Below are 23,203 nucleotides of genomic sequence, written 5' to 3' on the forward strand. Positions count from 1 at the left end.
CCTCTTCCATTTTTGGGAAGAATTTATATAGCATTTGTATCATTTCTTCCTTAAACTGATCAAATTCACCGGTGAGTCCATAGGGAGATGTTTCCTTGTGAGAGGTTATTGAACTGTGAACTTAATTTCTTCAGTAGACAAAGGACCATTTCAGGTTATTTATTCTGGGGTCCCCTGTGCTGCTTTGGGGCTTTTAGGGTATTTATTTACCTTATTTAAGTACTTAAATTTATTGGCATAAAGTTGTTAATCACTTTTAATCCCTTAACATTTGTGGAATTATAGTGATGTCCCCTCTTTCATTCCTGATAATTATAATTTGTGTGCTGCTTTTTTTTTTTTTTTTTTTTTAAGATTTATTTATTTATTTATACAAGCACTGGGTACAGTCAGAAGCGAGGGAGGGTGAGAGAATTCACCAGAGCCAGAGCTGGGAGCAGAACAGGCATAAGGACTGAGGTACACTGCTGAGGGGAGCAGAGGGCGTGGCAGGAGAGGTCTGTGTGCCATGTGGGACCCTCGCCCGCGGCCAGGGATCAAACCGGCGCTGCAGAGGCTGTGGGCAGCCTCGCAACCCAGCCCTCAACCGCTGCGCTACCGGGGAGGCCCTGTGTGCTGCTTTTTGAAAAGATTTTCTGACTAAAAGTTTATCCTTTTTGTTGATTTTTTTTCATAAAGAACCAGCTTGTAATTTTGCTAATTTCTTTCTGTTACATTTATTCCTCTCTTCTGTTTTTAGATTCAACAGCCCCTTCCTTTTTAGGTCTGTTAAGGTGGAAACCTATAATACTGATCATGAACATTTCTCTTTGTTTAATGTAATTATTTAATACTGTGAATAAAGCCCTTGCTTTACGTATATCCCACAAATTTTGAAATATCACCATTATATTTTCATTTAGTTCAAAACATTTTCTCATTTCCTTCATGATTGTTCTTTGGTCCCTGAGTTATTTTGTAATGTCTAATATTCAAATAGTTGCGATTTTTCTCAATTATCTTTTTGTTACTGATTTCTATTTAATTCAGTTATGGTCAGAATCATGCTTTATATGATTGCTACCCCACCTCCTTTTTCTGGGAATCCAGTCATGTTTCATAGACTATGTGATCGTGTCCACTCCCTGTGTCTGTGTTCATTTTTCCTCTTCTTTTTCTCTCGGAAACAATTTCTGAGAGATGAGAACTAAAATCTCTGTTGTAACTGAATATTCTGTTTCTTGTTTCAGTTCTCTCAGTGTTTGCTTTGTATGTTTTGCTGTTCTGTTACCACATGTACACACTTTGAGGATTATCATATATTCATGGGTATTTGACCCCTTCATCTATTTCACTAAAAAAAGGTAATTTCAGTTGAAAAGAATGGAAGCTGCTGACAGCCCTGAACAAGTGTTATTGACCCCCCCTCACATCCTCAGCTGTGAATTCTTACTTTAAAATGTTGTATCAAGGAGCTAAACCCACAGCAACAGCAACACCCAAAAAAGGCAGAGAGCAGTATTCGAATGTTAGACAAGCAGGTTCATGACAGAGCAGTAATATTGGCAGCAGCGCAGCCCAGAAACTCAGGACTTGGAGTGTGGGTGACCCACCTGTTGCGCTTTATAGATAGAGGATTATGTGGTTGCCTGTGATGATAGCATGTAACTCAACCATTGTACACAGAGCTGAATCTCTTAAAGTCAAGGAGTAGCCAGGATTACAGATGACTGGGCATGTGCCAGTAATGAATAAATTACATCTGTGCTGGTGAAAAATTAGGGAAATGCATGAAAAGACGCATCTAGAAAGCAGGAGACCTGGATTGACTTGTTGTGATCACGGGCAAATCCATTCCTTTATCTGGACTTCTGTTTCCAATCTCACATTGAGGGGTAGAGAATTTCACATTTCCTGTCATGGAGAACATTTGTTTTGTTTGTTGGATTGACGGTCTTGTAGATATGCTGAAAAGATTTTTAAAAAATACACTTCAAAGAAATAAGGGTGCCACTTGGCTCCCATAAGGCTCTCCCTGCCTTATCTCTTCTGAGTCTTTTCAGCAGCTGTGTCCCCTCTGTGATGTCTTCGTTTTTCTAAATGCTAGAATGAGGCTTGGTGAGCTTAGGAGAGCTGTCTTAGGAGGAGCCAGGATTTGAAATCTGGCCTGAGTCCCTGAGACCACTCTGCTTTCACCCTCCAGGCTCACACTCACCTCGTGTTTTCTCATTGGCCAGCCTCTTGTACTTCAGGGTAATGCACTGTGCCCTTTGTGTCCACAGCGGACAATGAGAACAACATCGCCTCCAACCAGTCCCGGTCACCACCTGCTGTTGTTGAAGAGAAGTGGAAACCCCAGGCCCAGAGGAATAGCGCCAACAACAGTAGGTCTCTCCCAGGCCTCAGCCCAGGGGGTCTTCCCGCTGTCCTCACCCGCAGCACTCATGCCTCCCAAGATGGCACCATGCCTGATGGTTTTCAAAGCACTCTCATACCTAAAACTCTGTTGGTGGAAATTCTGACCCCAGTGGATGGACGACAGAAGGTGATCTGTTCTGGGTCAAATTAGTATCAGAATGTGAACTGGGATCCATTCGCCATAATTGGCCGCTCTTTCCTGACACTGTGGCCTCATGTATTTTATTCACTGGCAAATCCTGTGTTGGAAGCAGTTCCTTTGTTGAGGATTAATTTAGACTAGTTGGCTCAAAGGTCTGTGTGAGTGACACATGTAGCAACTATGTTGCACACATCATTACACCTATTCCTGTGCCCACAGCAGGCATTACTAGTTGATCACAGAAATGTATTACAGTGAGATCATCACATATTAAAGACCACCAACACCAACAATTTGTGTGCACGGTGAAATCTATCCAGAGTTCCTAATACTAGATGCTTAGAGTCTCAGGCTATTGCCATACCAAGGAGCCGTGAATGCCATGGTTAATCCTATCTCTCTTTGTGTCCCCTGCCAGCCACAACCAGCAGCTTAACACCCAACAGCATGATCCCTGAGAAGGAACGGCAGAACATAGCAGAGCGGTTGCTGCGGGTCATGTGTGCTGACCTGGGCGCGCTGAGCGTGGTGAGTGGGAAGGAGTTCCTGAAGCTGGCCCAGACGTTGGTGGACAGCGGCGCCCGCTACGGTGCCTTCTCCGTCACCGAGATCCTGGGTAACTTCAACACGCTGGCGCTGAAGCATCTGCCGCGCATGTACAACCAGGTGAAGGTAAAGGTGACATGTGCCTTGGGCAGCAATGCCTGCCTGGGCATCGGCGTCACCTGCCACTCACAGAGTGTTGGCCCCGACTCCTGCTACATCCTCACGGCCTACCAGGCGGAGGGCAACCACATCAAGAGCTACGTGCTGGGTGTGAAGGGGGCAGACATTCGTGACAGTGGCGACCTGGTGCACCACTGGGTACAGAACGTGCTATCAGAGTTCGTGATGTCGGAGATCAGGACAGTGTATGTGACGGACTGCCGGGTGAGCGCATCTGCTTTCTCCAAGGCCGGCATGTGCCTTCGCTGCTCAGCCTGTGCCTTGAACTCGGTGGTGCAGAGCGTGCTGAGCAAGCGGACGCTGCAGGCCCGCAGCATGCACGAGGTCATCGAGCTGCTCAACGTGTGCGAGGACCTGGCCGGCTCCACGGGCCTTGCGAAGGAGACTTTCGGGTCGCTGGAGGAGACCTCGCCGCCACCCTGCTGGAATTCCGTCACGGACTCACTGCTCCTGGTGCACGAGCGCTACGAGCAGATCTGCGAGTTCTACAGCCGGGCCAAGAAGATGAACCTCATCCAGAGTCTCAACAAACACCTGCTCAGCAACCTGGCGGCCATCCTGACGCCCGTGAAACAGGCGGTCATCGAGCTGAGCAATGAGAGCCAGCCCACCCTGCAGCTGGTGCTGCCCACCTACGTCCGGCTGGAGAAGCTGTTCACGGCCAAGGCCAATGACGCGGGCACCGTCAGCAAACTGTGCCACCTCTTCCTGGAGGCGCTCAAGGAGAACTTCAAGGTGCACCCAGCACATAAGGTGGCCATGATCCTGGACCCGCAGCAAAAGCTGCGGCCTGTGCCACCCTACCAGCACGAGGAGATCATCGGCAAGGTGTGTGAGCTCATCAATGAGGTGAAGGAGTCCTGGACCGAAGAGGCCGACTTTGAGCCCAGCGTCAAGAAGCCGCGCTCCGCCCCCGGCGAGAACGCTGCAGCTCAGGAAGACGATCGGCTGGGGAAGAACGAGGTGTACGATTACCTGCAGGAGCCCCTCTTCCAGGCCACCCCTGATCTCTTCCAATACTGGTCATGCGTGACCCAAAAGCACACAAAACTCGCCAAGCTGGCCTTCTGGCTCCTAGCGGTTCCGGCCGTGGGGGCCAGGAGCGGTTGTGTAAATATGTGTGAACAAGCTCTTCTAATCAAAAGGAGGCGACTGCTCAGTCCAGAAGATATGAACAAACTCATGTTTCTGAAATCCAACATGCTTTAAGGCTTGACTCAGAACAAAGAGAAAAGAAGGAAAAAAAATAAGAGAACATTAGGGAAAAAACAAACAACACTGTCGCAAACAAAGAAAAGGAATTTTAAGTTCTAAACACTGTGGACCTCATTATAAATGCCCCCTGGAAACTTAAGTGCTTTTTTTCAGTGTGTGTGTGCATGTGTGTGCACACCCGCACGCGTGCAACTGTGTCCAGACCCGTGTGCGCAGCTGTGGGGTGTGTGGGCTCTGGGCTCAACAGGCTTCGTGCACGCATGCACACACACACTACCCTGGTGCATGTACACATGCCTGCTCGTGGGCGCGTGTGCATTAAACTGGGTGTGTCAGGAAAGCTAAGTGGGAAAGAGGGAAGGCGCTTCACCTCCTTTTCTCAGAAGGGGGCTTTACAAGACTCCGTTTTCAGGTGTGCAGATCGGTAGAAAGCTGATGTAAAATGTTCAGGCAGCTGAGATCTGAAGTGACTTGACGCTCTCTGTCCTCCACCCTCTGCTCCCCCCTTTCCCTGCATCCCTCCCCTGAAGCCCTCCTGACCGCCCCACACCCGGCCCTCCCCGGCTGCTCTGCCATGGATTCTCCAAACTGCATCAGATGGACAGTTTCTGCACTGGACTTTATTCTCGTTCACCTTCAGGGCATTGAGCTGCTGCCTTCGTGACACCCCTCGGGTGCCACAGGGTGGCCGCCTTAGAAACACACCTATCTATCTCCCCAAATCAGGAAAGGAGACTTTAAGAATATAAAGCTGACTTTTTGCTTTTTAATATAAGATAGAAAAAAAAGACATTTTTCAAAGACGTATAGATACTGTCTCCACTCCTTCATTTTTTTCCTTAACATTTTAGCAGTTTTTATCTCTTTTTTTTTTCCCCCCCAAATTTGATTTAGACTCTGCTAGGAGCACTGAATGTCTATAACTTATGTTTTGGAGGGTTTTTTTTTTTTAATTGCCCTATTTGTTCCTCAAGTCACACTGTAAACTAGTTCATCTCAGTGGCATATTCAGTATCCTAGGGTTTTTATTAGCCTTCCCTGTACAGTCCAGTTTTCGTGTATTCGAACAGCCAAGACCATGAACTTGGCTGTGGTGTTTGGAGACCAGGAGTGGGGTTGGACTCACAGGTTTTACAGAGGTGGGATTTGGTGGCAGCCATAGGGAAGCGTGTGGCTCAGGAGTTCTGAATGTAAGCGGAAGCCCCATCCTCCTGGCTCGCTGTGTCTGGTACTGCGAATGTCTGATTAATATACCCAGAGTGCATTACACATGCAGGGCCTCCTGAGTGGATCCGTGTTCACGTCTGCCACACCTCAGAACCGTGGGCTCCTCTCCCTTTCCAGGGCCTCGGGAGTTCCAGTGGCTCCTTTGCTCGTGGCCATGGGGGTCCCCACATTATCCTCAGCCCTCCTTCTGGGACAGTAGTTGAGCACGGTGCCTTGTGGGCCAAATGATTGACGTTTCAAGAATGGGTGGCAATAGAGCACGTTCATCTTGACTGTGAAAGATACCCTTAGGTTTTCCTCTCCTGGTGCCCCAGCTGTGAGCAACTTAGGTTTTGCACACTCAGTCCAAATGCTGAGAGGGTGCACCTTTCCCTCCTTACAAGAGGTGGTTCCATCAGGGTCACTGCTCAACCCTCTCCCCATCTCTGAGTGAGCAAAGTGCTGGTGGTCCCTGTCCCCAAGGCTGAGTCATAGAGGAGGGCACGCCAAGGGTTCGAGCTGGGAATGACCAGCATCGTGGGCTGGTCTAAGGCTCTTTGCAAAGGCATGTCCTACCATCCTGGAGTTGGCTGAGTCCACTCCATCTTTTCCTGGTAATAAAGCATTACTCAACTGCAAGATACCTCGACTTCAAGAAGCACTGTACAACAGTCCTCTCCCGCCCTGGTCTATGACCAATGAGGAAGTCAAGTTGGTGAAAAACTCAAGGTTTAGGATCATGGACCAGAACACTGTCCCTAAGGGTCACGCCTGTTTGCTCTGCCTCGTGAGCGCTAAGCCAGCTTGCCCCTGCACGCCTTGGATATACTGAAATGCGTCAAGGTGGGCTATTTCCGTTTCCTCTCCTGGAGGAGTTCTACAGATTTCTTCCAGAACATTTCCCACTGGGGTCATGCCATCAGAGGAGCCTCCATCTGGCCCAGAGCTGGGGAGAAATCTGGACAGTCATCAAAGGTCGCTCCCTGCAGAATATGGGTGCATCAGCAAACTTCAACCAGGCCCTTGGGGGCCTTCCAGAAGGCGGCTGTGGGTTGCTGATAAGTGGCAGATACCAACAGCAGAGGTCCCTCAGCTTGGCTGCTGAGGGAGGACCAGAGCTGCCCACTCTGTGGTCAGTGGGCTGGAGCCCTGGAGCTCATCCTTCCTCTCACACCAGAGCTGTGCTGGTGTTGCCTCATTCTGGGCCAATTCAAAAATAAGCATTTCGTTTTCTTGCAAAGCCATCAGAGACCAAGCCCAGACATGCATGTAGAAGACTCGGCATTCTTCTCTCTAAGCTGGTGTGTGCTTCCTCCGCACACTCTCAGTGAAAATTCCAGTAAGTCTTACTAAACGCTAGGTATCTGGTCATACATGTCACTTCCTGTTCTGTTCTCCCCACCCTCAGTTCAATCCTCTGCTCTGCAGGTGTGATGTGGCTGCCTCGCGTCAAGAAACAAGATGGCAGATCACATGCTTGCTCCCTCCAGTTCCCCAGAAACTGGCGTCACCAACAGGAGAGGCTGCACCAAGCCCCCTTAGTCTCTTTTATGTGGGCAGCTCCCCCAGCGCAAATCCTGCAATGAACAGCTTAATAGAACCCAAAGATCTTACAGGTCCAGCCACTGGCCCCCTATTCCAGCAATATCTGCCTCATCCAAATTCTAGTTCAGCCAAAGGATCGAGAAAGGCTCTTCCAGGTCTGCCCCTGCTGCCCATCTGGCATTGGCCTCCCAGCTCTGACCATCGCAGCGGCTTTCCACCCCGGGCCTTTGGGAATGGGTGGGCCAGGAGGTCGGGTCATTCCTACGGTGTTCTTGGCAGGCACCTGCTGACCTGCACACGACTTGTCCCAAGCCATGTGAGTCCCAGGACAGAAATGGCCAGGTTCTGGCATGCCTGGACCCCAGGGGGAGCCGGCACAGACACCACTCTGCAGAATTCGTCTCCCTCATTGTGGGAAGTCAGCTTCACCACCAAAGCCCACGCCAAGGGCGACACCATCACGGCGGTCCTCTGAGACAGTGTTGGGGCTGGGCAGTCTGGGCTGCACCAAAAGCAGCAGCGCCACCCGAGTCTTTGTGGGCAGGTGCCTCATGCCACCACATTCTCCCCGCCACCAGGCACTCCGGAGCCTGCCTCATTCCCGCTGATAGTTAGAAAGCAGGAAACTGTGGAGCCCGTGTCTGCTTCCTCTTCATCTTGGGGGCTCATGGCACAGAAAGCTACCGCAGGCATGAGCAAGGATGCTTTGCCACCTTCCACTTGGCAACCTCGTGCTTGGCATCAGGGGATTGATTCTTGGCTGGAAAATGGTCTTGAGCTTCCCTGGCCAGGAGAGGACAGCCCAGTGACACCGTGGAGAAGGGATGTAACACCAGGACTCCTGGAAGGACCTTCTTTTACACCAAATCTATAGGTCGGCCAGTGTCCTCTGCTTCCGTTTGCTTCCTTACGTCCTGCTCTCTGAAGAAACACCAGAGAACAACTCTGCGCGCTGTGCTTTCCACTGTGAACCCAAGTCCCTGCCTTTAGGGAGCTCCCGGGCGTGTGCAAGGCCTCCTGCTTCCGCCTGGACTGAGCCAGGCTCCTTGGGAAGTAGGCACTGGAGATAAGCTAGGGGTGCAGCATGCACTCTCTCCGGGGGGGCCGGAGGTTCATCGGAAAGGCTTCACATGAAACTGGGAAAAGTGAGGCAACCCAGAAGGGGAACGGTACCTGCATTTTTTATCACGGTGGATGCGCTTGCAGGAGTCGGGGAGATGGCGCGCTGGGCAGGTGGACCTCCTCCTGTCCCACTGAACTGGGTCAAGCTCATAGCTTGGCCCTTGCGTTGGGTTCAGCAGCAGCACCTGTGACCCTAGGCTGTCCCTGCAGGAGGTCTGTAGGAAGGCTAGACAGCACCCAGAGGCTCGGTTGGGTTCAGGCTGTTCCGTGAGATAGCAGGTTGGGGGCTCCTGTCTCAGCCCCTATATCCAGCTGGGCCAGGGGGAGACTGGGCAGGGGCCTGCTGCCCCTCTTCACTGTGGCTAATGTTTGCTAGGCCAGTTATGGTGAACCAATGATACAGTGTTTTCCCTCTTACGTTTCCCCTTTTTAGGGTTTTCTGGAGGATTGTTGTTTTTCTTGTCTCATTTGGGTTTGAGGATCGGGGTCGGTAGAGGTCTACCTTGGCCTGGAGGGGCCCTGTGGTTTCTGTGTGAAGAGGCACCTGCCCTCTCTGATGAGGGTAGAGATCGTTAGGTTGCTGTGAGTTACATTCATGCCCCCACCACCGCCCCCTCGGGTGGCCTTTAAAGCTTCAGTCCTGACACACAAGGCTTTGCTGGGTTGGCAGCTGGGCGTCAGCACCAGGCCCCACAAGGGTCCTACTCACCCGCCCACACGTCTCACCGGGCACCTCGACTCTTCGAACCAAAGTTCCTTAAAGGGGCACAGCCCAGCCTAGTCTGCAACCTCAGGAGCCTGGGATCCCCGTGGCTAAGTCTGGGTTGGCAGAGACTGTGGGGTCTGAGACCAGCAGGAGGAAGAGGCCCCTCCACCACCCAGGTGCCAGCCCATCTTCCCCCGCAGACCCTTGGGGGTTCCCAGGTGGAGAGCCAGTGTGTGGACTGGCCTGGGGCTGGGGCTCTCCAGCCAGGAGAGAGAGGGCTCTGCAGAGCTGGAGGCTCAGACCCACCAGGTGGTGCGTCCGGGGCCATTCAGATCCCAAGCATCAGGAAATCATTTTGTACAACCACCCAAAGCAGAGATATTTTTTAAAAAGCATAAATTATTTTCAGTTGGTTTCTGATCCTTTTTCTTTTCCCCGTGACTTCACATCGGTGATTATTTCACATCAGGTAAATCTCGAGAAAGCCTTGGTGCCCCTCCCTCCCACACCCCACTCAGTGACCACGTGCGTGCACCCCATCCTTTCTCAGTAGTAAGACGTTCTAGGCAATACCATAGGCACAGCTGACTGTGTCTCTTCGAGTGCAAGAAACTCAAGTCATCTTTAAAAAATACAAAAAAAAATTTACAAAAAAACAAACACAAAAAAATATCTTTTTTAGGCCAGAGTTTTCTACAGGTATTAATGAATATTTTTCTTAATCCTTATAAGTTTTATGTGTTTAATATTTCTTAATACCGGTAGCATTAATTTATACTTTTGTAGCAACACAATATTTTTATAAACAGCCAGTGCTTGGCTCCAGTCTCCACGAGGGGTTTATGCAGGGCCATCTTGGGTCCCTGTGTACCATGTACTGTATTTAAAAAAAAAAGTTACCTAGTGTCACCCTTGCTGTGTTAATTAACAAAAGACGTTGTTTGTGGTCTCCTGTGTCGTTGGTGTGGATCCAACAGCTCTCCAAGGAGTCACTTTGCATGGGGGTTGAGTTGACGGTTCTTGTGATATGTAAACCCCCAAGACCAAACTTGAGGGTTTATTTAGGGTTTTCTGTTTGTCCTTGGGTTTTTTGTTTCACTTTGTTTTGGTACCGTTTCTCCATTTACAGCCAAAATCAGTTCCGTGGTGTTTAAAACTTTTACTGATGTCAAATGGAGGAAAGGAACAGGAAAGATTTTTACAAAGTAATAAAATTTAAAACTGAGCTGTTTAAATGTTGCTGTTTTTACCTGTCTGTCCTTGTCCGAAAGTGGGACATTCCCAGGGAGAAGAGGAAGGTTCCACTTGGTTTCTTAAATCACCAAAAGCCCCAGCCCAGAATTCAGCACCCCCTATCCCTAGAATTCTTGCAACATTATTTCCCAGTTGGTTGATGCCAAGGCAAAAAGACATCCTTTTAATGGTTAGAGAGGATCAGTTGCTTAAATGATTTCATGTCAGTGTTGTATTTATGGTTTTACAATAAAACAACCTTTAGGAAGACGGCCGTGTGTGGCGTTATTTCTGGGGTTGAGGGTGGGCTGTCATCCAGTCAGGAGCAGGGCACCTACAGGCGCTGGTGAGCAAAGATGGGCCAGAGGCAGGTCGCTGAGGCTCTCCAATCCATCCCAAGGGGGTGGTCCCGAGGCCAGGCTTGTTGCCTCCCCACCTGTGAGCTTGCTCACCTCCAGCGCCAGCTCAGCTCAGCTGATGTTTGGTAGGTGAGGGAGGAAATTGCCTTGCTCGGGGATGCTGTCCATGGAAGGCGGACAGATTTCATCTCCCAGTCCCAGAGGACCCTTTGCCTGGCAGCCTTGGCCTGCTGGGCGATGGGGCGTATGTGTTGTCTTTTTTCTAGGAATAGTGTTCATAGCTTTTGTCAAGTTTCTGATGGCATCTGAGAAAGCTAAGAGTCAGCGGGAGTCGGTGCAAACTTTTCAGTCCAGTGCCTGAACGCAGTTGCCAGATCCTTGCACAGCCCTGCCAGGCAGCTCTGGTGCCCTCCTTCCTCAGCTCATTCTCCAGACCTGGGCAGCGTCCCATGGGGCAGCCCACTCAGGCCCCTGTGGTGTTCCCACAGCATTCCCTTGGGCTAATGCTCCCTCCCCAGTCACTGGCTGCCGAAACTTTACCACTTTCTGAGCCAGACTCCCAGGACTCGGTCCCTTTATGACCGCATGGACTTTGTCTCCCACCCCTCCAGTGTACACGCGCGTCTCCAGAGGCCCACATCCGAGCTCCCCTGGCCCAGTGGTCATTTGAGTGCCTCACCAGCCCCTTCCTTCGGCCACTCCCAAACCATACGCGTGATGTGCTGTGTCATGTCTATCATCCATTATCTAAGGAAGAGGGTCCGTGACATTGCCTAAAATCATGATGGCATCACTCACTACTCACGGGAAGACTCAGCACCCTCCAAGGTAAGAAATCAAGGAGTTTCTGTGGAACCTGAACCAAAAGCTAGCTGAACCTGAACCGCTAGCTGTAGCTGAACCTGAACCGCTAGCTGTAGCTGAAAGGATCCCCCCTGTGCTTCTGACATCACAATCCAATAGGCCTGGAGCCCTCACAGCCCAATGCCAGCCTCGGGATTAAAAACAAAAAAAAATATTCAGGATGTTTCTATATTAAGCAGCCATATCTATTTTGTAACAAATGAGTGTGGACAGTATCTTTAAGAGAAAAAGTGAGGTCAGAGTGTTTAAGACCAAGAGAGTCTCCAGGGCAGCCATTTTGCTGAGCGTGATTCCGGCACCTTCTGAGATGAACAACACAGACTCAGGGTCACAGAATTGCTTCAACCCCACTCCACCCTGGAGGGATGAAATCATGACCCAGGGGGGTTCGGGAAGTGAAGGTTTTAGCGGGTGTGGTGGAGGCGTGGCTTCCAGGGCAGGACTGGCCAAGCCCATCTAGAGGAGTTGCTCCAGCTCAGCTACTGGTGTGAAGGATGCAGGCCCCCAGCTGCTGGGACGGACAATTCAAGAGAACTGAGAAGCCTAGACTTTCATGTGGACACTCCGTTTTAAAATGGTGAGATTGTTGCTGCAAACAATGCCTTCTGAACCAAAGGACCGCCCCACCAACTGGCCCAGGCACCGGAGGCCCACACCCTCCGGTTTAGGCATTTACCCTCCAGGGTGCTTCAAAACATCCCTCTCCAAGATGCCCCCTCTCAAAGTGGCCTGGGTGTCTGGCCCTGGTGGGGGAGGCCTGGTGAGGGAACAAGGCTGGGTACAGGATACCATGCTCTTCCAGAGTTCCAGGCCAGAGAGCCTGTCAGTCACGTCTCCCTGCCCCTGCCCCACCCACCCACTTCTGCCCCAGCCTGCCCGACCCCAAATGGCACTTGGAGGGCAGTCCTTCCTTCCTTGCCCTGCCCTGAGCTGCCCCCACTGCCGCAAGCAGTGGGCTTTGGGGCAGTTACAGGGAGGAGGCTCTTCAAGAGGCTGTAAAGCTTTGTGAGCACAAATCCTTACATCTGGGTTCATCCCCTCCACATGGGACGTGCAGTTCCTGCCCTTCCTTCCTAATGATTCTCTTAAGCAAATAGGCTAATATCCTAGAGGGACCCTTGACTGATTAGCCGTTTGCCCTTAGTGCTCTGCTCGCCCCGTGGAGACGGGCTGGCGCTGCCTGCTGAGCTTTCCACCTCAGTACATGCAGAGCTGGGGTCTCACCCCCGCAGCAGCAGCAGCCATCAGGCTTTGATGAAAGGAACCAGCAAGGGATGTTTATGAATTTGGTATTTGTGAATCCAGTGTCTGAATTGGAGGCTCCTGGAGTTGTGTGCTTGGACAGGTTGGTGTCCCCGGCCACCCCGGACAGCCACCCTGAACAGCCTGCTCAAAGGAGAAGCCAGACCAGGCCCAGCACTACTGGCCTGGTCCTGGGACAGTGTGAGGGTCAGTAAACATTCTTCCAGGCAAAGGGCCCAAGTGAGGACCCCAGGGAAGGCCCTAAGGAGGAAGAAATAACTCGAGGCTTTTGGCTCCTGTTAGTAGGCGTTGGGGAGGGTGTCTGTGACCAGAGCGAGATATTGGGGGGAAGGAGGGAGCTCCATGTGGCAAAGGACAAGGAAGTCATTTTAGGCCCCTGTGGGCTGTTTGCCCTGATCCTCCTGGACACACTAGGGCACAATTATCTCATCTAGTCCTGCCTCACCTCTGACCCATCCTCCTAAAGACAATTCTGTGGCCTTTATTGTCTAGCTTTATTAAAAGAAAACACTCTCACTTTATACTACTGTGGAGTGAATATGATTGATGTGATTTGTTTCATAATTTGCATAGCCAATTTCATCTATTGAAGATATTTCTATTATATTTCCAATACATACATTTTTCACTTCTAGGGAAAGCTGGGATTACTCAATATCCCCACCCCAGCTTTGAATCCCCCCACCCCCTGTTCCCTCCACCTCATTATATTTATAATGACAATGAACAGTCAGGACTTGGCATCTCAGGAGTCGACAGTTTGGCTTTAATTGAATCCAGCTCACTTGGCCCAGGGCCTCCTGCCTCCCCGAGGCCTGTGGACGGGTCAGTTGGACACGCGCAGCAGCTCCTCATCCCCTGTGGACGCAGAGAGGCTCAGAAAGAAGGTGTGAGGTCGCCAGGGGGTCTGTGGGTGGGGGCTGGGGTGCCTCTTGAGGGGAGAAAGCAGCTTGGGCTGAGCTGGGACCTGAGCCTGAAGCCAGAAACTTCTACTTGCTGAAGGACTTGATATCTCCAAAGTATATTCTACAGAATGATCTGGTTTTTTGCTTCTTCTGATTTATTTTATGTTTTGCCAGTGGGGAGATCAAGCCCAGAAATCTCAAATGACTGCAGTTCCCTGGAATGCTATTACTATTATCAGTATAGCGCCACCATCTATATTAGTAACAGCTGCCACTAACCAAGCACGAGAGCACTGGGAAGTAGATACTTTGACCAACTTTGTAAGTGCCATGATTGGCACTGGCCTAACATGACCAGCCCAGATATGGCAGTGCCAGAACGAGAGTCCTGCTCTGCCCAGCTCTTGGCCTGCCCTGCACACCCTTGGCCTGCATCTGACCAGCCCTTCCCTAGGCGTCTCATTCCCAGCAGGAGTAAGGCCCCGGGCTTGGCCCTATTTTACTCGGGAAACTGAGGCTCAGAGAGTAGATAGGCTGGTCACCGGGTCCGGAGCCCAGTAGTCAGCTCTCCAGACCCCCACCTCCTCTCTCTCCCTCCTGGGTCCCAATAGCCCCTTGACCCAGCCGGCTTCCCCGCAGCCTCCTACCTTCGCCAGGGACTCCACAGTACTCTTTGCACTCCTTCTCTGAGTAGAACTGGTTGCCGTTGCCATTGCAGCCCCCGTAGTTGAACTGGACGCACTTGCCCTGGGCAGCATCAAATGCCCAGAGCTCGAATGAGGCTTTGCAGGGGCCGATGACTATGGGGAGATTGCAGGCAGCTGTGGACGAGGAGAGGCATGAAGCAGTGAGTTTAAGGATTGCTGGCCAGAGACCCGGCACTGTGCTCATCCCAGACACCTAATCCCTTTCTCATGGATTGGGGAGCTGGGGTCCATGAGGTCACCCCTATCCAAATGTGTGATTCCTATGACTTCAGGACACTTTCCTGGAACTCCGCCATTGCTACCTCTTCAATTGGCAGTAAGGTTTATTGGGAGGTCAGAGTTGTGGGGGTGCAGTGTGAGAGGTGGGGAGCCTCACCCACGGTGCGGCAGGTCTGTAGACACTCCTTCTCAGAAACGAAGTTGTTGCCATTGCCCAGGCAGCCACCGTAATGGAAGGTCTCACAGGCCATGGATGTGCCGTTGTAGAAATACCTCTTCATCAGCCCCAGGCAGGGACCTTGCGCACGCTCCAGCTGGCAGGATTCTGGGGAGGGCAGCGCGGCAGCATTTACTGAGGGCTTACCATGTGTCTATCAACAGGCCGAACTTAAGTATCATCTCATTTAGTTTCATCCCTGCACTAAAAGGCAGGATGACCGATTGTTTTTCTAGATGAGGAAATTGACTCTCTGAGAGGTAAAGTGACTTGCCCAAGGTCATGTAGATCTGCGATTCAAAACTATGTCTGTTGCACACCAAAATTCGTGCTCATTCCATTTAAACAAGCAGAGTTAGTTACCAGGGACCCACAGACCCTCTGTCCCCACATTGGTTTCATCTGTAATAGTAGCTGAGGATACGTTCATCAGTACCCATGCTGGCCAGCCTGACCTCTTCACCGAGGTCCCATGCCCAGGCCTTTGCTCTTAGTGGTTCCTCGCTCTTGAATGTCCCCTCCATAAACCCCTACCTGGAAACCTGCACATGGCATGAGCGCCCCTTCATCCTTGAAGCCCTCCTGCATGCCCTCACCTCCCATCCTCTGAGCGCCCCAAGACTATCAACTGACCCTACCTTTTGGGTCCATCACTTTTCCCCTTGACTGCCTCCCCTAATAGACCAAAAGCTCCAGAAGGGCAGAGGTGGTTTGTCTCCATGAGCTCAGGGTCCAATACTGGGGGATGGAGCAAGTTTTGCTGAGCTGGAGAGTGAGTGTTCATGAACACTGTCAAACACAAGCAGCCTCATGTTCTCCCAAAATGGCCCTGATAGTCCAGCAGGCTGCTGTCCCACAGAGGAGGGAACCAAGGCTAGGAGGTCCACCGTGACACACACAGGACAAGAGCTCTTTGTGGAGCTGAGAGTTACTAATCTCAGGGACCATGGCTTCTGCTCCTCTCTTCCCCCCACAACCTCTGTCACATTGCTGAGAACTCAATTTGCCTTTTCTAAGGCTCAGTCCTTGATTCCAGCAGAAAAATAAGAAACAGACTTCATGGTGGTGAGAGCAGCCAGGGCTAGCCGGCCATAGACCCTTCCTCTCTGGAGTATGGCAGAAGGGACTGAAAGGGTAAGTGAGCATTACCTTCTTTCTTCCTGAAGTCAGTTACTGGTTGCCCAGCCCCTGATCCTCCATCTTCCTCAGGAAGCACAGCCCGGCGGGCTCTCTGGGGGAAGAAGAGAAGTTTTTGCAAAGACTTTGCCACTATTACTCACCTGAACCCCTAGACTACATAAATGATCCATTTGCTTTGGGTAACAAGATGCAGACAGAGTGGTTACTAGACTAGTGAATGGTTATGTTTTCCCAACCATATCAACCTGAATTCCACATGGGCACCACAGGGTAGATTTCTGGTCTGGAATGAAAATCAGAGCCACGAGATACAAGAATACCCCCATATCCATCTTCCAGTGGAAATGTCCAAAGGAATATAATAATGGAAAAGAGACATATCCCAGAGACAGAGCATTCCCATGTTAGAAACTTGAAGGTCTTTCTACATGGTGGAGTATGCGTGTGACTGGTTTTCAGGAAGGGACTGGCCAGCCCATAGCTGCTGACAGAGAAAAAGCCAGAGAGTGAGGAGAAGGGAGCCTGAGATGGACTCTACACTCCTTGCTGTGGTGATGGCACTGCAGGCAGGGCAGACTGCCCAGCTGTCCCAAAGCACCTCTGGGCATAGAGTTCATAGGCAGCACCCCAGGCAACTAAAGAAGGGATGACAGAAGCTCCATCTTTAGCAGGTTGAGGAATTTCCACACAGCTCTCCATGGTGGTTGGACCAGTTTGCACTCCCACCAGCAATGTGGGATGCGGGAGAGTTCCTTTTTCTCCACAACCTCGCTTGTGGTATGGGGGGGGGGGGGGGGGGGGAGGCGATTAGGGTCAAAATAGGGGGTGGGAATTGTATGAAGAATATAATCAAGATTGAAATGCATACATTGTGCAAAAATGAAAAATGGTGTAAAAATATATAAAATAAAATAAGAAAATATGTAAAATTTGAAGGTTTCTGATAATTTTGAATTAGATTTAGATTGCAGTTTTATTTACCATTTACTACAGATCCCTGGAATTATAGGGCTATCCTCTATAATTTTGATAATATATTAAAGTTGATGCACTTATGTTAAGAAAAAAAAAGGGGGGCCTCCTTGGTGGTGCAGTGGGTTGAGCACTGTGCTGTGAAGCTGCCCTCAGCCTCTGCAACGTGGGTTCAATTCCTGGCCGGCCAGAGAGATACCAACATGGCACGGCAGACCTCTTCTGCCTTGCCCACTGCTCCCTGCAGCAGTGTCTTTGGTCCGTCTGCCTGTTTCTGCTCCCTGCTCTGGCTCTGGTGAATCCTCTCACCCTCCTGCGCCTCTGACTATACCCCAGTTCTTGTATAAATAAGAAAATCTTCAAAAAAAAAAAAAAAGGAAGGGATGATGGAAACTACCAGCCTCGGGCAGTCTTCCTGCCCACAAGCTAGATCTGGAAACTGAAAAAGTAAAATTTTAAAACTATGGCAACCTACAGCTTTGCCCTTTTTTAAGGTGCAACTGAAAGCTATATTCAGGTCCTCCTATTATCTGCCAGAACCCCCATTAAACTGTTCACATACAGGCATTTCTTGATGAAGGAAAAGAGAAAAATCATAGGGCAGATGAAGGAATGCTGCTGCTCAGGTAAATCAAATTAAAATGAAGAAATATCTCACTGAACACAGGATAGTAAGAAGCAGGAGAAAACTTAAATCATCCATGCAATTGAACAGTAATTTCTTCAAAAATGTAGAAGGAAACAAATGTGTTTGCAGTGTTAATTCTCTGTAGGAATAAGAACATTGTCTTTTTTTCTGTTTTCTAGTATTTTTTTTCAATTTCAAGAATGTTTCTAAATGTATGCATGCACACACATCAATATGTTACACACATCAGTAGAATAAATTAGAATATAATTTCTGAATAACCGGAGAAAAAAATGAAGAAGGGTTGGGCCTCCCCTGGTGGCACAGGGGGTTGAGCGCAGCGCTGTGAAGCCGTCAGCCACCTCTGCAGCTCCAGTTTGATCCTGGCCAACTGGCAAGATACCCACATGGCACAGCAGACCTCTCCTATCTCGTCCACTGCTCACCTCAGCAGTGTATTTCAGTCAGTCTGCCTGTTCTGTTCCCCGCTTTGTCTCTGGTGAATCTTCTCACCCTCCCGCACATCTGGCCTGTACCCCGGTTCTTGTATGCATGAATAAATAAATATTTTTTAAAAATGAAGAAAGCTTAATTAATATGGCAAAAGGCAGGAAAATAAAACAGATGAGTGAAAAAGCCCAAAAAAGTCAAAAGACAGTTTAGGAGAGCAGAAGCTGGATCGAGAAGCGACTCGCTTTCACCTTTGCTGGACTTTTTAAACAAAGATTTATTAACTTTATTTTCATGTACTGAATATTGTGTATCATTATTTCATTACTGAGTATTGAATTGCTGTAGGGTAAGTGAAAAAGTATCAGGCTCTTCTGCCCTCCCACCATTAGGATTGATGATGGATCCCTGCGGTCCTAAATGCATGCCTGAGGCAGGCACTTGGAGTAGGGTGTGGGCATATGTAAGTGGGTACACCTGGGCTGAGAGACTGGGCTTATAAGGGTGGTGTCACACAGATGCCAGCAGAACAGCAGAATGGAAGAGTGAAAGAAGCAGAGAAGTAGAGGACACAAGAGAACGCTGGAGAGCCCAGGAAGAGTGAAGACTTGCTGGGGGCTGGGAGGTCTGCCAGCCTCCCGGTCCCCTGGTACCCCTGCCTGCTGTGTACCCGGTAAAATCCTAATAAAGCCTGCAAAAGCCACTGAGGGCTCCAGGACCCCTTCTTCACCCATCTGCTCGAATCATAGAGATCCTGCCCTGTGGCCCATCCTGCCACTACAATTGCTTTTAATTACTATGCTAAAGCTTGTGTAACATGTCATTGAATTCTATCACAATGCTGGAGTTGCAATTACCCCATTTTACAGATGAGGAAAGTAGGGTCCAGATGGGGCAACAAGGAGGTTAAAATAGCAGAGCCTAGACTGAGCCCAGGTGTGTCTGCAAAGGCAGCAAAAGTCAAGTAGGTGAAAAAAAAAAAAAAAAAAAGTCAAGTAGGTGGAGGTGGGGCGGGAGGGCGGAAGAGGTACTCACTGAGAGTTGAGAGGACTCTTCATCCTGCTCCCCAGGGACACACTCACCTAGGTCAGAGGACAGGAGAGAAGGGTGAATAAGAGAGCCAAACTAGGGGAGCATTGTAGACTCAGAGACAGTTTCGTTCACGGCGACTGTGCGTGCCTTAGCCCACTTCTAGAATGGCTCCAAGGCTCCTCTCCCCTGGCTCACTCAAGGTCATTCATTGGAAAAATGACTGCTTGCATCATCTGATGCACTGTCTGCACCCCACCACTGGCAATTCATCAGCACCATCACATGAATAGCAATGGCTAACACTTACTGAGCACTTACTAGACACCTGGCCCAGCACTGTTACATTTGGCAACTTTATCTCACTGACCCCTCCCTGCAACTAACAAAGGGGGCATTATTATCTCTAGTTCATGGATGAGGAAAATGAGGCTCTGAGCAGATGACTAGCCATGCAGCGCATTTTGAACCCAGGTGTTCATTGTTAAGGATGCACTTTTTTAACCTATGGATTTTGGGCATAACCTCGTGTAGGGTAAAGAAAATATCAGGCTTTTCTGCCCTTCCGCCATCAGGATAGATGATGGATCCTTGTCCTGAATGCATGCCTGATGGCGGGCACCTGGAATAGGGTGTGGGCATAGGTAGATGGGATTCAGCTGAGCTAAGACTGTGCTTTTAAGGGCGGCGTCATGGGGGGACGCCAGCAGCCCCAGCCAGCAGCAGCAGAACCTGAAGGAGAAGCCGAAGCAGAAGCAGAGAACGCCAGAGAGCCCAGATAGAGTGAAGACTTGCTGGGGGCTGGGAGGCCTGCCAGCCTCCCAGCCCCCCAGCCAACACCCCTGCCTGCCATATGCCTGGTGAACCCCAAATAAAAAACCTGCAAAATTACTGAGGTCTCTGACTCCTCCTTTACCCAGTCTGCATGGGATCAGAGAACCTGCACTGTGCCCAGTTCCTGCCCTTACACCTCGCTTAAGCATGTGGCAGAAGAGCAAACACTGAATTAGCTCTAGTCTTGGCTCACTCCAGTCTACACTTGTGATTAGGAGCTGGGCCCCAGCTGTCTTCTCTGTAAATGGGGACAGTCTGTAGCCATGCTATCTGGGATGTTTTATGAAAGATCGAGGGATTGGAAGGATGTTTTCTGGGGGGCCATGGAGGACAAGGAGGGACAGAAACACAAGGTGGGGGTGGGATGCCTTTTACCTCTGTTGGCCATGGTGAAGATGGAGTCCTCGGGGATGCCCACGCCCTGGGCTACTTGCCTGAACTCCTCCAAAAGGCTTTCCCGAAGCTGCGGCTGCCGCCCTGCACGGGTAAGCAGAGGAGACACCTTGAACCACAGGTGCCAGACTGGCAGGGCCTGAGCTTGCTTTGCCCAGTGACGTCCTTTTAGGGCAAGTTTGAAACTATAGGCCCAACCAGATCTCTTGGCTGTAATTATGGAAAGATCAACACCAGAAGCTAAGAGGTTTCCCTCCCAGGGTCCCACCCAGGTCTCCCAACTCCCCATAGAGGACACTTTGCCTGTTGTTTTAAGGGATTGAAGGCTCTGGGACTTTCTGGATCTGCATTTTAGAGATAAAAAGAAGAGGATCAAGTGTCACACAGAGACTGGGTTTTACCTCCTCCAGGGAGAGTGTTTTCATCTTTTCCCCAATTGGATTTTTGTCAAAAGGAGAGAGCTCAATGCCCTGCTCTTTCTCTTGCCACTGTCCCTAAATCATGGGTCACCTTTCACCCCCAACCAGCCTTTCTAGTCCCAGGTGTTTACCATAGAGCTTGACGGTAATGGTAGTTCCATGGCGGCGGCTGAACTTCTTTGTCAGTAAAATGGCATATTCATCATAATTGGTGTGGACCACATAGGACTCCATGGTGATGTTCCATTCTGCAGGGGCGCCCGGAAAACAAAGACATCAGCGAACAGAGGCCCTTCTAATCTGAGATCCTTCACCTCCACCCAACTCTTCATGGATTCCTCCCTCCTTCTGCCCACCCACCCCTCCCACTCTTGGTTTATCTACTCATCCATCTGCAGAGATTGCCAAGGCAGAGGGACGCCTACTCAAGACTTGGAGTATTAGCCTAGGAGAGAACCTCGGCCGCACTCTACTCACTGGCTTTGCCTTTGTGATACCGGAACTTCCCGTCGGTGTCTGTCTTCTCATAAGCCCCAGAGATCTCCTCACAGACACCTTTGCTGGAAATGAACAAACCCAAAGGACGGTAACTTCAGGTGAAGACCCTGGTCCTGACTCCCCACTCTGCTCCTCATGCCCCACTCTCTTGTAGGGTTCTTGCTCAATGAAAGGCACCCCAAGAAGCAAGAGCAGGTGGGGAAACAGGCATAGTGCAGGGAGGGCGTTGCCCTTGAGGTGTAGGGGTGGGGAGGTGCCCTGAGGGGAAGAGAGTCCTGAGATCTGAGCTCCGAGGAGAGCGCTGACATCTGACTCCAAGCAGAAGATAAGGGGCCCCAAGCCAGGGCACCCAGGCCCTCGCCCCCTTCTCCCTCCCACCCCAGCCCCCTGCTCACCGCCAACGAGTGCTTGTCATGCTGATCTCTCTCTCTGTGGCACCCTCTCCCAGCACCAGGGTGCTCACGGTCAACCGGTCCATGAACCTCTTCAGCCACGGGCAGTTAGAACCGATGGCCACGTGGTACCATTTGCCATAGATCTAGGAGGTAACCATGAGCTCTGGGGGGTCTGGGTTGGCTTTAAACCTTGAGGAGGGCTTGGGGCACATCTTGTCCTCTCAGTGATGAGCCCTTGGGGGTGACAATGTCTCCTAGCTAATGGGGACCACCGGGCTTCAAGGAAGGTGGACCCTAACTGTGGAACCTCAGCATCGGGAGATATGCAGATGGGGTGGGGCCCACCGCGCACAAGGCCTGGCTCCCCTGAGATGTGGGATCTGTGCTGCTCACTTGGGCTGATGCCCCTGCCCTGAGGTACCCACAGAGCAGGAGCCCTGTGCCTACACCACCCTGGGCGGGATGCTTGCCCTGGCACAAGCAGCCCAGCTCCTTACAGAGTCCTGAGTCTGATGAGGACAAGCCCTGCCGCCTCCTTCTCGTGACTTAGGAGAGGTGAAAGAGACTTTCTGCCCCCAGAGCGAGCAAGTGAGCCTCCGCCCCTTTGCCATCCCAGCCCCCAAGGGCCCTGCTCCTCATTGCCTCTCTGCCCATGATGCTTCCTTGTCCCCCAAAGAAAACAGAGCCTATAGGATCCCACAGCTAGAAGGGAGCTCCTCACACGCACATAGAGACTGGAGCCCAGGAGGGCAAGGTCCTGTTCAAGGTCACCCAGTAATTTGGGGCAGAACTGGGACCAGAAAGTAGTCCTGGGTCTCCCCCTGGCAGAACAGAGAACCTGCGCCGGCCTCTTCATCCCACCAGTCCCCATCTCTGTGCTCCTCTTCTCCCCATAATCTCACAGACCTAATCTCTGTCCGCTCCACATCTGGGAGGGCAGAGGACGCAAGATAGTGAGATGTTGGGGGGGCAGCGAGTAGTGGGGGGCCGGGGGATGAGCAGAAAGATTCATGAAAGCCAGGCTCTGTGTGAGGGGGTGTGGGCTGCCGTGAGGCCCAAGCCTCCTCAAGGGTGTGTTCCCATCAAAGAACGATCTCCTCCACAGAACGGCAATGCAGAGGGGTGTAGTTTCAATGAATCCCAGGCCGAACTCTGAGCAGATGGTCCCTCCGGGACCAAGCACCAGAGGCCCGGATGGGGAGACAAGCACCTGGGCAGGCAGGCAGGATTTGCCCCCGGCTGCATGGACATGTTCCCTTGGACTGCTAGCAATCCAGCCTTACCCTGGAGACGTCGAAATTCTCCTGCACTTGGATGTCGTCGGGCGACGTGGGCACGGGGCCAGCACTAACTGCCAGGCAGGCGGTCAGCAGTAGAAGCAGGGCCCTGAGACTCTGCATAGCTGTCGCGTGTCACTCACAGGCTCAGTGCGGGGACGGAGGAGCCACCACCTCCCTGCCTGCCACAGCTGCGAACTGAGGCCGGACCGGGGCCAGGGCCGTACCTTTCACACGACCTTGGTGTTTGTCCTGCTCAGCCCAGCCAATCAGGGCTCCAAGGCTGGGTCAAATCAATCCCAGGTAGTGCTCTGGCTGGGTCAGTGGTTCTGGGGGACAGGG

General features: G+C 51.0%; 2 protein-coding genes across 18 annotated transcripts in view; one reads left to right on the plus strand and one right to left on the minus strand.

Annotated features, from left to right (window-relative positions):
* The window catches only part of ZNF618 (zinc finger protein 618), a 176,443-nt gene extending 165,881 nt beyond the window's left edge, over positions 1-10,562 (plus strand). For all 17 annotated transcript variants that reach the window (XM_054689071.1, XM_054689063.1, XM_054689066.1 and 14 more), the window contains 2 exons: positions 2,262-2,363; positions 2,958-10,562. In XM_054689071.1, the coding sequence (XP_054545046.1) occupies positions 2,262-2,363; positions 2,958-4,474 (1,619 nt within the window). In that variant the 3' untranslated portion in view covers positions 4,475-10,562. The remainder of the gene's footprint in view (positions 1-2,261; positions 2,364-2,957) is intronic.
* Positions 10,563-13,528: 2,966 nt separating this feature from the next.
* Positions 13,529-22,984, minus strand: AMBP (alpha-1-microglobulin/bikunin precursor). Its single transcript, XM_037493116.2, has 10 exons — positions 22,868-22,984; positions 21,585-21,727; positions 21,169-21,251; positions 20,823-20,939; positions 20,255-20,356; positions 19,052-19,098; positions 15,976-16,057; positions 14,767-14,934; positions 14,331-14,504; positions 13,529-13,636 (listed from the first exon to the last, which is right to left on the minus strand). The coding sequence occupies exons 1-10, from the start codon at positions 22,982-22,984 to the stop codon at positions 13,605-13,607; spliced, it is 1,065 nt and encodes a 354-aa protein (XP_037349013.1). The 3' UTR covers positions 13,529-13,604.
* Positions 22,985-23,203: the final 219 nt, after the last annotated feature.

This window comes from Talpa occidentalis, unplaced genomic scaffold (assembly GCF_014898055.3).
Source record: "Talpa occidentalis isolate TD23 unplaced genomic scaffold, MPIMG_talOcc4v2.1 talOcc4.7, whole genome shotgun sequence".
NCBI lineage: Eukaryota > Metazoa > Chordata > Mammalia > Eulipotyphla > Talpidae > Talpa > Talpa occidentalis.